Genomic DNA, 17,950 nt, shown 5'->3' with positions numbered 1-17,950 from the left:
ATATTTGTGATTTAAAAATAAATAAATATGAACCTGAACTTTTGCATTTTATGTTTATAGGAGCTTCATCAGAATGATCTGGGCAGTCAAAGTCCCCATCACATTGCCACTGAGAATTTGAGAGACACCTTCCATCAGCACAACTGAATTCTCCAGGATTACAATGACGATACCCTAGAAACAGAGCAATCAAAGCTTTACTGCTTCATACTTTGCATATGCATATATTTTCACATAATTTCATAACAGAGTCTATACAAGTAAACACATGTATCTCTGTCTCTATAGAGAGAGATACAGAAAGATAAATATGCATATACATGTGCATCTCAAAAGACAGACTCCTTAAAAAGACAAAATCCTCAATGCAGTTCTGGAAGCTGCATAAGATTATTTTATGAGATGCTCAAATAGATTTCTGCCAGAGAAAATCAAAAAGGACACCATCTAGAATTTGCTCCTTAGAAGCGAGTCTCTGCCAGAGTTTAATAAGAAAAATCTACAAATGGCAAAAACTCAAAAGTCAAATAAAATTTTTCTTCCCTCACAATTTTAAAACATAAAAGCCGGGTTTTTTTCAGATGGAAAAATCACCATTTTGCTGCAAGAAACAAAATCAAATGGATGAAATTCATGTTATTTTCCCAAGTAGCAGAATTTTGCCATTTTTGTACAAAGCATGTTTCACTGGAGAAAAAAAAAACATAACATTTTATGTTAAGAGTTCATGCATACTCATGAAAATATTAAGCTATGTATGGGAGTAAAAATAAAATCAAAATTGACCTGCAGCTATTTTTCCTGGCTTTGAATGTTCACATTCCAACAGATTTTTCCAGCAAAAAATAAGATTTTTTAAAGCTCTAAAAATATGACTTACTCTTTCTGAGCAGCAAATCCAAGATGATGGTTGTTTTTGAAGCTTTGTTTCATCTGCATAAATCTTACATGAGCATTAGCAGAAGGAGAAATATAATACCAGCTAACTTTCCTTTAGTTATTCTATGTGATTTGAGTATAGCTCTTCCCTGCCAGCAGATGGAATCAGAGCACTTGACCTTCTGAGATAAGACATCCCTCTGTATCCAAGAGCTTTATTCTCTCAGTATCCTCCGTTGACACTTTGAATGGAGTTAATGTACTACTGGAACCATAAAACATAATTATCTTGTATCTAACTTGTAATAATCACTAGAGAAGCCAGAATAACTCAACAGGGAAACTTCATAAAGCTGTAACTTTTATTAAATAGACTGTCCTTAATTCTATCTTTAAAAAACATGAAACCTCCCTTCATGTATTAATTACTCATGTCGGGCCAGGCCTCAGCTACACTTGAGACACCTTTGTGTCAATGGCTGTCTTAGTGAAAGCTTCCACTTCCCATCTGTAGTGTCTGGCAAAGACATGCATTTAAAACCAGGTCAATCTAGATCTGCCACAGAGGAGCTTGTGCTCTCTCTATGATGCTTCTATAATCTGGTTGAATGGGCTTTGAAGAAATGTGGAACTGAAATTGGATCTTCTTTCGTATTTCTAAATAAGCTTCCCCAATCAGTTACTCTAGTTAAATAGAAATGATTAATGCGCATGCTCCTTTTCTTTTTTGGAGGATCTCATGGAGAACAAAGCATTTCTCTGCATAGTCTCCTGGAGACATCTCATCTCAGAGAATCTGAAATTCCCATATTCTTATGGACAAATAAATAATCACTAAGTATAAGCCTTGAAAGAATAATTTAGGATTATAAAATGGAACAGAATTCATATTGAAACAGTTATCAAAGATTAATAGAATAGTAAAAATATTAAGAGAATTCAAACCCAAATTCAGCTGCAAAAGAGGACTAGATCATCTGAGCATTGGCCTACTTTTGGTAATTGCCTCGAAGACTTCCACCATATCTGAATATCACCTAACCAGAACTGATAGACTAACTATAAATGCAGCAAATTGTTCAAATTGCAGCTTCAGGGAAATATAGACTCTTATCTAAACAAACTCAGGAAACAATCAGGATGTCTACTATCTTGGCCTTGAGGTACACCAAGAAAAAAAGTTTTTTTCCCCTGATTCTAAAGTGTGTGAAGTGCCTTGACTGCAACATTACCTTTTCTGAATAAGTTTCATTTTAGATTTTTAATGCCAACAGCAGGGTATAAGCAATAAATTGAGATGGGTTTTCATGGTAAACTGGGTTCTAGATCAAGAAGTTCTTTGTTGCTGGGTACCTTAGTTGGCCTGGCAGGCAGAGGCTGACCTGCTCTGGCTATATTGTCTGCCGTGGCTAGTTGATACTGGTACAATACATCATAGAAATCATAGAAATGTAGGCATGCAATGCACCTTGATAGTCCTCTAGTCCAGTTCCTTGCAGGGAAGCAGGACTACATATTATCTAGATCATCCTTGACAGATATTTGTCTAACCTGTTCTTATAAACCTCCAAATGCTGGAGATTCCACAACCTCACCAGATAATTTGTTCCAGTGCTTAACTCCCCTTACAGTTAGGAAGTTTTCCCCAATGTCTAATCTAAATCTCCTTTCCTGCAATTTAAGCCCATTTTTGTTCTGTCGTCAGTGGTTAGGAGAACAATTTATATAACCCTTTACATACTTAAAGGCTGTTATCCTGTCCCCCATCAGTCTTCTCTTCTCCAGTCTAAACCTTTAATCATTGTTGTTGCTATCCTCTAGACTTTCACCAATTTGTCCATATCTTTCCCAAGGTGTGATGCCCAGAACTGGACACAATACTTCAGCTGAGACCTAATCAGCGTGGAGTAGAGCCAAAGAATTCCTTCTTGTGTCTTGCTTACAACACTCCTGCCAATACATCCCATTTGGAGTGGTGTGAGCACTAGTTGCCAGTGAGTGTGTTATGAGGCTGTGTCTGTCAGCACTGAACCTTATTATACAATATGCGCTCCTAAATACAGTCTCATTGTTCCCAGAATGGCAATTTGATGTGCCCTAGTGCGTAGTACTGGAGAAATATAGATGGGAGCTCTAGGGAAAAAATGTTAACTTGCCACGGTTCCTACGTTTGAAACCAATGCACACTGGACATACAAACTTGGAATCGTCTTAAAAACAGTGTCCATTCTGGCCACTTACTCTCCCTTTGCTTGAATAAGATTGTAAAGGCACAGAAGGAGGAGTAGCCATAATTATCCTTTATTTCCTTTAACTGAGAAACTCCTCTCTGACAAATTCCAGAGAGGAAGGGAAGGTGGTCTCGGAGTGTGGACCCATATCAACAATAATTCAGGAAGAACTATAGTTACTACAGTAAGCAATCTTTTTTTTCTCCCTTTGAGAATTGCTCATTTGGATATCTACTCTTTGGAGATTAAAAAGCAGAAGTAACCCTCCAGGAGAGGGGTCTGAGGCGGAGTAGTTTAAAGTGACTTAAAGTTTTTTCTCCTGAATTGATAATCAGATTAGAGGGCAACCTGAGGGAGTAATGCTACATAAAATTGTATACCGAGTTTAAGGAAGCAGCTTTGCATATATCAGTGATGGACTCTGTGCAAAAGCATGCCATGGAAGCTGCATTAGGACTAAGTAAGAGTGTTTGGATATCTGTGGGTGGATGTCAAGTAATTAACAATCATGGTTATTTAGCTGAGGTGGACTGACCCAAGTGTCATTAAAAGTCTGGGGAACCTGCAATTACGCTTGATCCTATATAGATAATAATTTAAGACCTCTAGATGTCTACAATATGGATCCTGACCTTCCCTGTTGGGAGTAATTAAGAAAATTGCAGGCTGGTTAATTAACTGATTCAGATGGAAATCACAGATCATTCTAGACAAGATGTACTAGACATTTTATCCCTATGGAAGATGGTTAGGGCTGCAGATTTGTCACAGAATTTTTAAAAATAAAAAAAGTACAGCGCAGTCATGGTAAATTTAGTAAAAGTCACGGGTTTAGGGGGAAATGGTGTGTAAAGCCACGGTATAAATCATATTGAGACACTTTTTGTGTGACCAAATTTGACTGATTGGCATTTGCTGGCTGGTGCACAGGGTTGCAATACCATTCAGGTTTGGCTCAGACTTTCGTCATCACTGAGGATTGGTCGGGCCAAACCTGAGAGTCATTGTGACTCCTTACACCCGGGTTGCAATACCAGAGTGGAGAACCAGGACCAACCCTTCAGGACAGGTGACATTGCTGCGGAGAGAGGGTGGGACGGATTCACTCTCCAGCCCTCCAGCCTCAGTTGCCCCTCCTTATTTGGCCGTTACTATGGTTGCATTGCTGGGCAGAGAGCAGTGCTGCAGGTGGTCAGTGTCCTTTCCCTCAAATTTGAAGTCACAGAGGTCATAATATCATAACAAACTTGCAGCCCTAAACATGGTATAAGGAGATTCAGCCCTCAGGTTGGTGAACATCTGGGTTGATGTTATTGCTTTTAGGAGTGCCATTTTAACTGAGAAATGCAGAGAGAGCAGTCTGGCAAAGACTTATAAGACACTGTAGCTTCCCGTGGACAAAATTCAAATCCCATAGTGGTCGCGTTTCAAAACAATGGAAGGAAAATGTGAAACTAGCCTTTCAGAAATTTGGTTACTGTCTGGTGAGTGAAAAAAAGGTCAACTCGTATGTCTGAGGGTGGAAAACTGAGATAGCCAAGTGGATCCTGACAGCTTGAAACAATATTTTTTATTGTTGCAGTTGCATCCAAATAAAATAGGGCTCAAGGGATGTTTCAGATCTTCCCCCTTTTGATCTTCCCAGACGGAGAAAGTTTTCCACCTCATTAAGTATGTTTCTCTGGTCATAAGCTTCAGGTTTTCCAACTGGATATTTTAAACTACAGTAAACCACTGTAGATCTAATGTTTCCAGACATCCAGAAGCCAAGCTGTCAGAGAATTCAGAACTAGTATAAAAATCTTGTCCCGAACCTGTGCCAAGAGATCTGGCAGTTTCAGAAGACTTAAAGGCCCAAAGTCATTTCCAGCAGGAGAACTAAAACTACTGAGCCCAGGCCAGAGCTATTATCAATATCTAAACTCCATCCTGTCTGACTTTCATAATAGTCTTCTGGATCAATAGAACTGGGGGGAGGAAATAAAAAATAGAGGATTTCCTGACCCAAAATCCAAAAGTAAAGCATCCGTGAGTGATGCTGCACTGCCTCTAGACTATTATGAGATATCTGGCATTCTTCTCTCTCTCTCTGGTGACAAAGACCTAGGGATTTGCTCCCTTTTGGGACAAATAACGAAGGATCAAGTCCACAATTTAGTACTTGTATTGCTTAAGGAGTTTGGCAAGACATTGTTTTTCCTTGGCAGAGGAACAGCTGTTGGAATGAACTGATGGCGGATGTTGCAAACACGGTGCAACTTCATGATGAAAATCAACTGTTTTGTGTTAAACTACCTGGGTTAAAGTTTTAAATTGTCCAAAGTAGGTAACAGATAATAAAAGGTCATTTTAACCTATACATATATTGTGCAAAAATGTCATTAGCTTCAGGTATTTTGAGGATTAGGAGTCTCTGTGTTTCACTACCATAGTGTTTGCCTGCATCTAAGCTGGCATCCTCCATTTGTTTAGAAGCTTTGCCTCTACTAGCTATGGACTGCTCATAAAAAAAATTGGTTCAGACCTATGTCAATGGAGCAGACTGCACCAGTGTGCAAATTCTCTTTAGATGCCAGGCAGCATTGTTCACCACTGGCTCTCCCTGTCCCATAAACTAGGGATGCTCGTGGAAAGCACCCTACATACTGGGCCAAATCACTGAAAGATATGACACTCCTGAAGTATAAGACTCCCAAGATATAGTGACAAGTTGTTCTGGACCTGGACTCTGCTGGCATGGTGCCTTCTCAGTGCAATAGTGCTGAGCATATCTATAACACTAGCACCATTCCCTCCTGACTTTTAATGACAATTAATGTTGAGCCTATTTGGTATATTGATTCGTCTGATCATTGGCGCTGCACCTGTGGTGCTAAGCCTCTCCAGTGAATCAGCACAACTTATTGTCAAAACCCAGTCTGTCCGGCACACTGGGGCTAGTAACTATCATTGCCATGGTTGTGGCACCCACACATACTGGTGCATGAGCACCCATATTTGTAGTGTATTGGCACCTAGATTTTCTTCTCCATTAGATTTATAGGACACAGAGTGCACCATGAGTTTCTAAAGTGGCCATTGTCATTATTTCAAAACATCGGTAGGCACAGCTTTAAAACATGTGTCCACTGGTAATCTTGAATATATTTTTGTCCAGCTTATGTAGCTCCTCAGAGCATCCAATGCAAAATAAACTTAGAGTATCAGCAGCTCTTTGAACCTCAAAGTGGTGGCAATAAGTAATTCTAAAGTGTTGCATAGAATGACTTCTCAAGTCATACCTTAATACAGCCTTGAAGATGTTCCGTAGTACTTCAATGTGCCAAAGCATCATAAAATATATCAGGACTGGTTTACTATGCCAATCTGGATGACAGATAGAATTGGAATAAAAATATATATATATAATATATAAATTCATGTCAAGTGCACAGAAAGCTTGTAAAGTTCTCCTGGATTGAAATAATGCCTTCAAGCAAGATGCTCCTTCAGAAATAAGAAAAGAAGTGAAATGCTGAAAACATTTTGGGAACACAGAAGCCAAACGGTTGAATAATGGAGAAAACACAAAACAAAATCTTTATTATGAACTGGCTGGAAACCAGAACAATATATATCTGTCATCTGTCTAAAGAACATTTAGACAGGGCACTGGCTTCTGGGAGCTATTCTCTGATTGTGCTCAGACAGGATCTAGAATTTTCAAGGACAAGGGAGTGCATATAGTTGGAGCATGCTCAACTAGTTGAACACCTAGGATAACTTACAGGTGCCTCAGAGAGCTAAAAAACATGAGACGTTTGTGAGTAAGAATCCTACGATGGATGGTATCTTTAAAGAAATAAATATTTACTAAATATATAAACAACAGTACTCTAATCACTTTGCTGCCTTTAGTGGAATTCCTGAAATGTTGGCTACAGCCAGATTCCAGGTCCCTTTGCACTACATGGGCTGGAATTGGAGGAAAGAATCTGCCCCTATACCTTTACCTGTTTCTATCATAAACATGTTGGCACTTGATAAATAATAGTAATTTAAAAGCTTGAAGACAGCTCCATTGTAAGATTAGATGGGAATCCTCATTGTTGCCCCTGTCTTTATTGTCATCTCCTATTGTTCTCATCTTTCCATGTAAGTCCTTTGAGGCAGCCAGTCCATATGGGTCTGTACTGTAAAGCACCATGCACATCTCTGATGCGATATAAGCACTAGAATAAATAAATATTAACAAATAATAGGCCTCAAGAAGAAATTGAACCTAGTTCTGAAGTTTGTGAATCATCTCTTCAGATTGTGAAGGTTGTCCCCAAGCAAACCTTGGTTGGTGTGACATTCCACCTTTCTTAATTTATGCCCCAAACTGCTCTAGCATTGGAAGACCATCAAGATTATTGATTTGGTCAGGGATTCTGAATTCCTCTAAGCAGAGAGAGTAGTCTTCTCTTGTATCAACTGTGACACCTTGCCCTATAAGACTGATAGGCAGAGTCAAGAAATTTGAAAATTTCCAGCTCAGATGCTGCTCTTCTATAGTTTGCAGGGCATGGATAAAGAACAATCATGTATCTAGGAAGAGTACCACGTGATACCTGTGATGTTGGGAATAGGTTCTACAAAGGAAGGGAAATGCCCCCTGTGATGGTACAAATACTTCCCACAAAAGTTTGTGGCATATGAACACTGTTGACAGTAAAGGAAGTTCACACAGTGTTCCCTCCGAGATGTCATGGGACCCACCACAGAGGAGGAGGAGGAGCTGGAGTCAAGGGATGATAAAGTAGGCACACTGGCTGTCATTCTATTACGGCTGCTGTCTCTGTGGTATTGAGGTGCTTGAGCTTACTGTGGCAGGAGCAGGGCTGATTTGGTTGCCCCCTTCCTCCCCGTTTCACCAAGGAAGTAGCTCTCATGCTGCCTCTTACAATGGTGCATTTGGGAGTGGGCAACTTTTCTCCTATGCCCATTTAGTCCTGGTGATGTGGATGAAATCTTCTGGTTCCTAGGACAAATTAACCAGCTTGGTAGCTGTTTCACTTGCAGGATACAGAAACACCTGAGGATTCTGAAAGGGCAAGGCCCTTAGGTACAGATTCAAATGCTCTATTTCCATCTAATGGCAGGGAGAAAGTACTTCCAAATGATTGGACTGCACTGGAGGAACAAAGAGAAAAATAAGTGTTTATCTGGAACACTATTGTCACATTACCTTTTAAAATTTAATTAATGGAGATATCCTATCTCCTAGAACTGGAAGGGACATTGAAAGGTCATTGAGTCCAGCCCCCTGCCTTCGCTAGCAGGACCAAATACTGATTTTGCCCCAGATCCCCAAGTGGCCCCCTCAAGGATTGAACTCACAACCCTGGGTTTAGCAGGCCAATGCTCAAACCACTGAGCTATCCCACCTTCCCACAATGCTTAATCCTATAATAGATTTAACACTACAACATAAGGAAATCATGATAAGCATACATAAGGCTTCTGCTAACATAATAAATCACATATGCTTCACTCTTAAAATCCCTTGATGTTCATATATATTTCAGTTACCCTTGTACAAGCCATAGATGATAGGGACTTTAGCAATGCCTAATATAGATAGCAACCTCATGTTTTAGAAGCCATACATGGATCATGTCTAACTGTGAATGTGTGTGTGCACACGCGCATCCATGCTCACATTCACACACAAGGCATTTTAGATTTTAGAAAAACAAGTGAAGTAAATTAACTAGTGCTCAATGACTGATTCGGAACAAATAATCATGCATACACCAAGTAGCATACGATACCAGAAGGTGCTACTTGCCCCCACAATAAGGAATACAAAAGTTGATTCAAAGATTTGAATGTACTTAAAAAAATAATCAAAACAAGAAAAAACACCAATGGGGCGGGGGCACTTGGTACATACTGGTCCAGATTATCAATAGATTGGGTTTGGACATTTTGTGCACACATATCTACGTATATTTTGCATGCACATTAACTATGCGCTCAGAAATTCCTGAGTTTTGCATACATATGCGGTGGATGCAGATATACGTGTACACAACATACTGAAAATTAAGCCTAAGACTATTGCAGATAAACACACTAGCATAGTTTTGAACAGGGACTGTATGCCAGATTCTCTCCTGTACCAAGAACTTCTTGATACAGAATGGCGAGGTCAGGCAGTCAGATACAGTATGTATATAATATAAAACAGCAACAAAGAAGTTTTATTGCTTACTATGGCACAGTCTGGCAGTATGAACATATATAGATTACTGATAATGTATTTACTTTATATATTAACTCTATTATTAACTCTTATTTTTTAAAAAGAATCAGCTATAAATTCATATAGCTTTAGCCCAAGTATGTTCAAAATTGTGCTCAGCAGGAACAACATTAGATTACAAACAAATATTAAAACAAATTTAGAAAGTGAACAATTATCTCATTCAACAGTAAATTAGAATATTAAATCTTCTAAACATTCTTGTCTTCATTCCCTATAGGTTTTTAAAAATTTCTATCCTATTATTCAGACTGAGATTTTTCTCATTGTTAACTGTTTTTTAAATTATACTTGCCACATTCCAATGACTCATCAGATCCATCTCCACAGTCGTCATCGTGATCGCATACAAACTGTTTGGGAATGCAGACTTTATTACGGCATGTGAAAGAGTTCTCATCACAAGTGTTATTAGGAGCTAATGAAAAAACAGCACATAAGAAAAAATAAGGAACACACAGAACAACAGGACCTACAGATAATACTTATTAGAAAAACAAGTGAAGTAAATTAGCTAGTGCTCAATGACTGATTCGGAACAAATAATCATGCACGTTGCCAGGCATACACCAAGTAGCATACGATACCAGAAGGTGCTACTTGCCCCCAAAATAAGGAATACAAAAGTTGATTCAAAGATTTGAATGTACTTAAAAAGCTAATCAAAACAAGAAAAACCACCAATGGGGCGGGGGGCACTTGGTAACACCCAGCACTGCATCACTGGGGGAACAATGTTCTGCAAAGAACTCCTCCTGGTTACACTACTTCTGAATGACAGCTCTGTAAATTTCTCTGTAACTGTCTGGAGAATAACCCACCCCAGACCTCATGCAATAATGGATATATAGTCAACTAAGAGAAAATTATCTGAACATTTTCAAACTTATAAAATAGTTTAGTTAAGCAAATACAGATAAAATACAAACCCACCTAAATTACTGACCAACCCCCCGACATCCTTAATCGGATTATAACCCATATACCTACATACAAGAAAGTGGATACCAAGAACAAAAGATGGGGAAGCAGCAGATTATAAAGTACCAGAAGTAGAGATGAGAATAATTAACATGACTAAATTATAGATACAATTGTCTTACTCCTCTATGAAAACAGCTAATTTTTGTGATTTCAAAAATATACTTTTCTCTTGCTAAAAGCACGTAAAATGCATAATCAATAATAAAGCTTCCACTACTGTCTAATGTGGTGAAAAAAATGAACAAATACTTATATTTGAAACATATACAATGTGCCATATATAGTGGAATAGATCCTAAATTAGTGTCAATCAGTATATCTTCACTGAAGTCAATGGAGCTATGCTGATTTAATTAAGCTGAGGATCTGGCCCAGTGTATGACTGATCAATCTCTACCCACTGATGGTTTACAGTATTTCATATGGTGCACCATGCAGCCAAATACTCCATCTGGTAATGGGTAGAAGGCCCACAGCAGGAAATAAAAGACACAAACAAGTACCATGAAAAGAGAAAAAAGTCAGAATATAGTTTTAAATGTATAAGTTTAAGTACAAAAACCCCATACCACAGCCTGCTGTAGAGAGTTCATCACTTCCATTAGGACAGTCCCTTTCACCATCACAAAGCCAGTGTTGAGGGACACAGGCATGGGAACCTAGGCAACTGAACGTGTCTGCAGCACAGGTTACCGATGCTGAAAAAATGATACAGATTAGTGTTGCTAAATCCCAATTAAATAATTTTTGTGAGGTTTATAAATAATAGTTATAGGAGAGAGGTTTTTTCTTTTCCTTTAAAAGAAAGATGAAAATAACAGATTTTCCTCTGTACAGTACTCTAAAAACTCAGATTAGGATTGTATTCTAAATTAAAGGTTTGAATATTTACCCTTCCTTCTATATACTTTCACCCTATTCACACTGTCATTCACCTCTTTCGTAAATGAAAGAGGCAAGCTATCTTACTATACTTCATGTAATGTATTCAGTAGACAATTTTAGAGAGCATAGACAGATGTTTTAGGCAACTATTATGTATTTGGATTTATGGGATAAGGATCCTGTCCTGAGAGGTGGTAACAACCCTCAGCTCTGCTCATTACTGTCAACTCCCATGGCAGTTCAGGATCAGGCCCCAAATGCAGGATCAGGCCCCAAATCAGGGCCCAAGTGCTCAGTATTAAACAGTGAATGTGAGGTAAGAAGAATCCCAACAGTTTCAATGAATGTACTTCGTTTTCCTGGAAAGTTCTTTATCTTTAGCATTTTATAAAACTTTTACCAGGATAAAGAAAATAATTTTTCATTGCTTAAGGTTGGCTTTTTCATGTTTGTTTTAAAACAGACTTTCCTCTAGAACAGATTTTTATTTTTCCTTTGGTACTTATTAAAGACTTTAAGGGATTGCTTTTATGTAATCCATCATTATTAATTCTCTTCTCAGGTATAGCAAATTGGCATATATTAAGAAGAGAAAATAGATTTCCATTCACGCCTTTGAACATTTAATACAAAAGTTAAATGAATGCAAGGAATTTATTTTATGATTCATTTTCATTATTTTAACCAAGATGAAAAACAACTCGTGTTGCTTTTATTAGACTGGCATTTCAAACACTTCTGAAGTTAAATTATGTTATGTTAGAGATAGGTAAACTTCAAATGTTTCAGAGAACTAGGAAACCCAAATGCTTTCTGACAGCCCTGTTCCACCTGGAAAGTATTCGTCTCCTGCTCCTAAGATGAAATAGGGCCTTGTCTCCCACTCCACAGCATTTTATCTTTAAGTAATCTTCAGAGATGCCAGCTAATTCTGTTATAGCGTTTTCATCCCTAAAGGGATCTATGGTCAATGCTAAGTCATAGACAAGGAAGAGATGCAACACCTGAACAACTTAAAAAAGGAGTGGTGGCTTTATTGATTTGTTTGGTCCTCCATTTTTTTTCGCTTTTCCTATTTTTTACTTTAAGTTGTGTATTTAATGGGCATGCAGCCTATTGAGCCTCAGGCCATGAAGTCTCTTAGGTTCTGACAATGTACCATAGCAGATATGTCTGAAGTACCTGCCTTCTCACTTGACACTACCTCCACTAAACCTGTTGTGGTGGGGGCAGAGGGGGATCAGGGGGACAGGTGGGCGGCGAGGCGGGGGAGAGAAAGAGAGGAAAATCTTGCTTGTTAAACAGATATCACACCAGATACCTCTCTTTCTAGTAATTGTGATGGTAGCAGATGCAATTGAGTCCCATACATGAGGGATTCTCTACTTAATTGCACTCTAGAATACGAAGGACATATCTGATTCCCCAAAACAGGTAAGATATGAAGAGCTATGGATTTTCAGAAAGACACTAAGATTCAGAAAGATGCTGGGGTTTGACTAAATATTGAAAAGCCAGTATTTAGTGAAATTAAAAGAGAACAGCAGCAGGAAACAGCACAGAGACTTTTAATAGCTGTTAGGCACTGACCACCAAAATATAAAGGTATTTATAACAGCGGGCCTGTTTACGGTGGTTGGCTCAGATTTGGAGAACAGGCAAAGGTTTGGTTTTTATTTTGCCCAAACTGGTTCACCATATCTACTTTATGAAGACAGACCCACAAACTACACACTCCACCCACAAAAATGTATCTGCCTGAGGCAGAAAAAAATCACCCGTGCTCTGGAAATAAGGACAATTAATAGCTTATGGTTAAAGAGCATGACCCTAAAGGTGCTGTGCATTCTCCACTCCCATTAATTTCCATGCAATTGCTCTGCATGTCTCAGGATCAGTCCCAAAAATATGATGTGATAAAATAAGTAAAAATTATAGTACTCACCACAAATAGCATCACTCTCATCTAAGCCATCTCCACAGTCATCTTCGCCATCACAAGTCCACTGCTTAGAGATACATTTGTGTGCTGAGCAAGCAAATTGATTCCATGAACAAGAAGAATCTAGAGAAGACATCAGCCACTATGCTTGTTATGTTCATAGTAACAGTGAGTTTCCTGCATGCAGTAGCATAATGTAAAAGCTCTTCCTTGCTTTTTAGAGCTGTAACTATAGATGTAACTATGCTGTTATTATGTCCCTTTGGAAAAAGAACTCCGGATTTGTGTTGGTTTCCAACTGATTTATGTTCATTAATACTTATAAAAGGACTCACAAAACTTTTAAATTAGAAGAATTTAAAAATATTTTATGATAGGCTGAAGGTAAGAACTTTTAAAATAAGAGAATAGTTCATGCATTTCACATACATGTTTTTGCTATAGCAAACCACTTTGCAATTATGGTAATAAGTTCAGAGACAAGTAGTCCAATTCTTCAATCATTTCCATCATCTTTGTATTGCACTATTTAATTACATCTTGAGAAGACTTCCGTGTTTTTTTTCTCATCTGGAAAATTGGTCTATATTTGCATTCTGTTGTTCTAACTGTTTACTTTTTTGAATACATTGGGAAATAACAATGCTCTGCTTCAATTCAAAATCAATCTGCAGTAGCATATCAAATAAATTCCAGTTTCATATTAAGAATTTCATTTAGAAAACTTCAAGCCTCCTTTTTTCCATTCTTCCCACAAGAATAAATGTATTATTGTTTAACTGATAGAAAAATAATTTCAAGATGAATAATAGAAAAAAGTCATTTATTACCATCTGAATTATATTAAACATTGTCCATACTGTTTCCTAATGGATAAGAGCTGTAAACTGGGAAAAGGTAGCCAAGACAAAAAAAAAAAAAAAAGGCAAATAGGTTTCATAATATTTTTTAAAGTAATGAAAAACAGAAAGCCTAAAATGCTTGCTGACAGGCTAAGCCTGGTAAATGGTGTCTAGGTCTGACCCTTCTGCCTTTCATGGGGTAGACCATCTGACCACATGATGAGTAAAGAAAAAAAGCACACTATGCACACAGATTTCAGGTTTCAGTCTGGAGGGAAAGGCAGCTAGAAAACTAATGACTGTGCTATTGAGCTAGAATTTAGTTCTGTAATGATAAGACTAGATTGGTGAAGCTGCAGAACATGCAGGGAAAAGACCAATTCTCATTATGATCATAAATCAAATTTTCCTGGGACTGCAATAAAGCAATACTATAGAATCATGGAAATTAGAGATAGAAATTACTTAGGCCTGGTCTACATGCAAAAATTGTACCAATATAACTTCTTTGGTTAGGGGTATGATTTTTTTTCTTTTTAAAAATAAGTTATTCTGACATAGGCTCTAGAATGAACACAGTCATATCAGTATAAAGGTGCCTAAATAATTGTATAGCTTAGTCCCCTCTCCATCCCAGAATAAGCTTTACTGGTATAAACACCTTTATAATGGTATAACTGTGTCCAAAATGGGGGATTATACCAATTAGAGTAACTTGTTATAGCCGAAGCATTAAAACTGAATAGGTAATTTTCTCTATCCCTGTTTCTACTACAGGATTTTCATTTTCAATTTCAATTTGCTTTAAAAAAGCCCAAAAGGAAGATGTTGCATACAGAAAATAAGCAATATTTTGCTCTGAAAATGGAAAAGAAATATTAAGTTCAATGTATGTAAATCCAAGTACTTATTTCACAAAGCTCTATAGCCAACCTGTCTTGAGATATATATATCAGATAGCAAGATAGGCTAGGAAAACATTAACTGTCCATGAAGTGAGCCAGGCAGAGAGTTTGCCCTAGCTCAGAGGATCTGCTGATAATGCAGGAATAGAAGCAGTAAAAGCCTTCTCCTTCCACCTTAATTTGGGCAGAAAATTGCACCATTTATCAAGTTACGACTGTTTATTTCTCCTTTTTGTTATCATGGCAGCAGCAAAAAAGTTTGTCTTTTACCACTATCTTTAGGCCAAGCTGAGGGGAGTCTGGATAAGTGTCAAGGTGCCATTTTGTTTTTCTCGTTGTTTTGCTAGTGTGTGATGCACTAGTTTTGGGTCACCCCTGGCTGCCATGTACAAAATCTTAATGTACTTTAAGGAAGAATAGTAGAAACAGACAAAAATCAAACTAAAGAGAGACAATACAAAGTTATCTTGTGATAATATGTCATGAAGATATGTGTCCTTGTAATCTAACATTTAAATACAATGCTCAGCATCAGTCTTGCTGAGAGCTTGGCTATATTATAAAGATGCAGTCTACATATTCACATTTCATGGTGACATTTACTTATAGGAGAATTTAATACTTCACAGAAAACCTTATTTTTAATAGTTTCCCAGCACTAAGCATAGAATAAAGCTTACTGATTTTCTGTAGAAAATTCTAAAGTATTGAATGAATTATATTTGTCTCTACCTTTTTGTCTGGATTTCAAAGAGTTCATCAATAAAAAATCATTGAAGTAAAATGTTAGATAAAGAATGAGTACTTTTATATAAAAATATGAATTATTAGCCCTTCTTTTGCACATGTGTATCAATGGTTTTAGTAGTGAGAACAAGATAAAATCCTCTTACCACAATGCAATTCATCAACTCCATCCTCACAATCTTTTTGTCCATCACACAGCCATGTGTTCAGAATACATCTTCCACTAGGACATCCAAAATAATTTTCTTCACATATGGGTTTGTTTCGAACTGTGATAAAATAAAGAATGTAATGTAAAATGGTATCTACTAGTATGATTAGGAAACTAATACAATTCTACTGAATTTCTCAAAACTAATGGAATGGTCTCTTTTTCAATTAATTTTTGATTTTTTTAAAATTTATTTTTGTGAAAATATAGTTCTCTGAAAGGAGACTGATTGCTAGCTCAGGAAACTGAACTATTCTATATAGAGAACAAGTAGTAGTAGTGCATGTTTCCTCACACTTCCCCAGCCATGTACCTCAACTTGACCGACAAGGATCTAGGGATATGAGGGTAGTTCAATCTACACGTCAGATGCTGAGCTGATGTAAATCAGCATAAGTCCATTGATGTTAATGGTAACATGCTCAACAGAAGTATGTTGATTTATACAATCTGGCCCTCCATTTCCATTCTCATCTATCTGATGAGATCAATGAGATTGCCAAATTATGGTAGCATTATCTGTGAAATTCACTGGGATCTGAACTGACACCATCAAATCATAGGCCACTACCCAGCTTTCAGATCGGTTACTTTTGAAATCAATGTGAGGTTTTACATTAACTCATCAGTGGAGCCAGATTTTCACCCGTGGTCACTGTTGACCTTGGTTGGATCTGGTTTATTTGTTTCTTTATTTTTGGGTGGGGATGGGATATATACATTCATATTTTACACATCAGTAAAGTGGGATATTCTACAGAAGGAAAGATGGAAGTTTGCATATATAATGAGTGAATTCCTGACACAGATGCAAATACAAATGTATTGACAGATGCAGTCAATTCCAAAATCTTAAGCAAGATTTCTCCCGCTGAAAATAAAAGTGAATTACACTCAATTTCAGATTAACCACAGAGTTTCAAGATCATTCAGTTTCAATGCTACCTTGGTTTTCTACTTCCTCCTTTAGAAACTCCTGTTTTCACATGCCAGGATTATCTTTGTTGGTATCTTCCGTATCTACAAAAAATGGTGAAATCCTGACCCTACTGAAGTCACTGGAATTTCTGATATAGTCTTCAATGGGTCCAGAATTTCACGCAGTGAGTCCAATCCTTAAAATATTTACTATCAAACTAAGGACCCTATTCAGAATAGCACTTAAGCACATACTTAAAGTGTTAGTAAATATTTACAACATGGAACTCATTCTTAAGCTTGTGCTTAAAATGAATTGCATTTGTGAATGGGGATGGATATAAGCACGAGGTAAAGTGTTGGGCCACAGTGTTTACTTCTGTGAATAGTTCCATTAACAAACATTATGTTTGGCAGTAAATTTTTGTGGGATTGGGTCTTAAAGTTTAAAGTTGAGAAGTGTGAGCAACAAGGGTGATGTCATGGTTGGAGTCTGCTATAGACCACCAGACCAGGGGGATGAGGTGGACGAGGCTTTCTTCTGGCAGAAGTTGCTAGATCGCAGGCCCTGGTTCTCATGGGAGACTTTAATCACCCTGATATCTGCTGGGAGAGCAATACAGCGGTGAACTGGCAATCCAGGAAATTTTTGGAAAGTGTAGGGGACAATTTCCTGGTGCAAGTGCTGGAGGAACCAACTAGGGGCAAAGCTTTTCTTGACCTGCTACTCACAAACAGGGAAGAACTCGTAGGGGAAGCAAAAGTGGATGGGAACCTGGGAGGCAGTGACCATGAGATGGTCGAGTTCAGGATCCTGACACAAGGAAAAAAGGAGAGCAGCAGAATACGGACCCTGGACTTCAGAAAAGCAGACTTTGACTCCCTCAGGGAACAGATGGGCAGGATCCCCTGGGAGAATAACATGAAGGGCAAAGGGGTCCAGGAGAGCTGGCTGTATTTTAAAGAATCCTTATTGAGGTTGCAGGAACAAACCATCCTGATGTGTAGAAAGAATAGTAAATATGGCAGGCGACCAGCTTGGCTAAACAGTGAAATCCTTGCTGATCTTAAACGCAAAAAAGAAGCTTACAAGAAGTGCAAGATTGGACAAATGACC

At 37.9% G+C, this 17,950-nt stretch overlaps 1 protein-coding gene across 1 annotated transcript in view; it reads right to left on the bottom strand.

Moving 5' to 3' along the window:
• LRP1B (LDL receptor related protein 1B) overlaps nt 1-17,950 on the bottom strand; it is a 1,255,163-nt gene that overhangs the window by 258,012 nt on the left and 979,201 nt on the right. The window contains exons 50-54 of the mRNA XM_054044441.1: nt 15,851-15,973; nt 13,214-13,333; nt 10,953-11,081; nt 9,695-9,817; nt 34-174 (exon numbers count right to left, since the gene is read on the bottom strand). Of these exons, the coding sequence (XP_053900416.1) occupies nt 34-174; nt 9,695-9,817; nt 10,953-11,081; nt 13,214-13,333; nt 15,851-15,973 (636 nt within the window). The remainder of the gene's footprint in view (nt 1-33; nt 175-9,694; nt 9,818-10,952; nt 11,082-13,213; nt 13,334-15,850; nt 15,974-17,950) is intronic.

Source organism: Malaclemys terrapin, chromosome 11 (genome assembly GCF_027887155.1).
Source record: "Malaclemys terrapin pileata isolate rMalTer1 chromosome 11, rMalTer1.hap1, whole genome shotgun sequence".
Taxonomy (NCBI): domain Eukaryota; kingdom Metazoa; phylum Chordata; order Testudines; family Emydidae; genus Malaclemys; species Malaclemys terrapin.
This window is presented reverse-complemented; position numbering and strand designations above follow the sequence as displayed.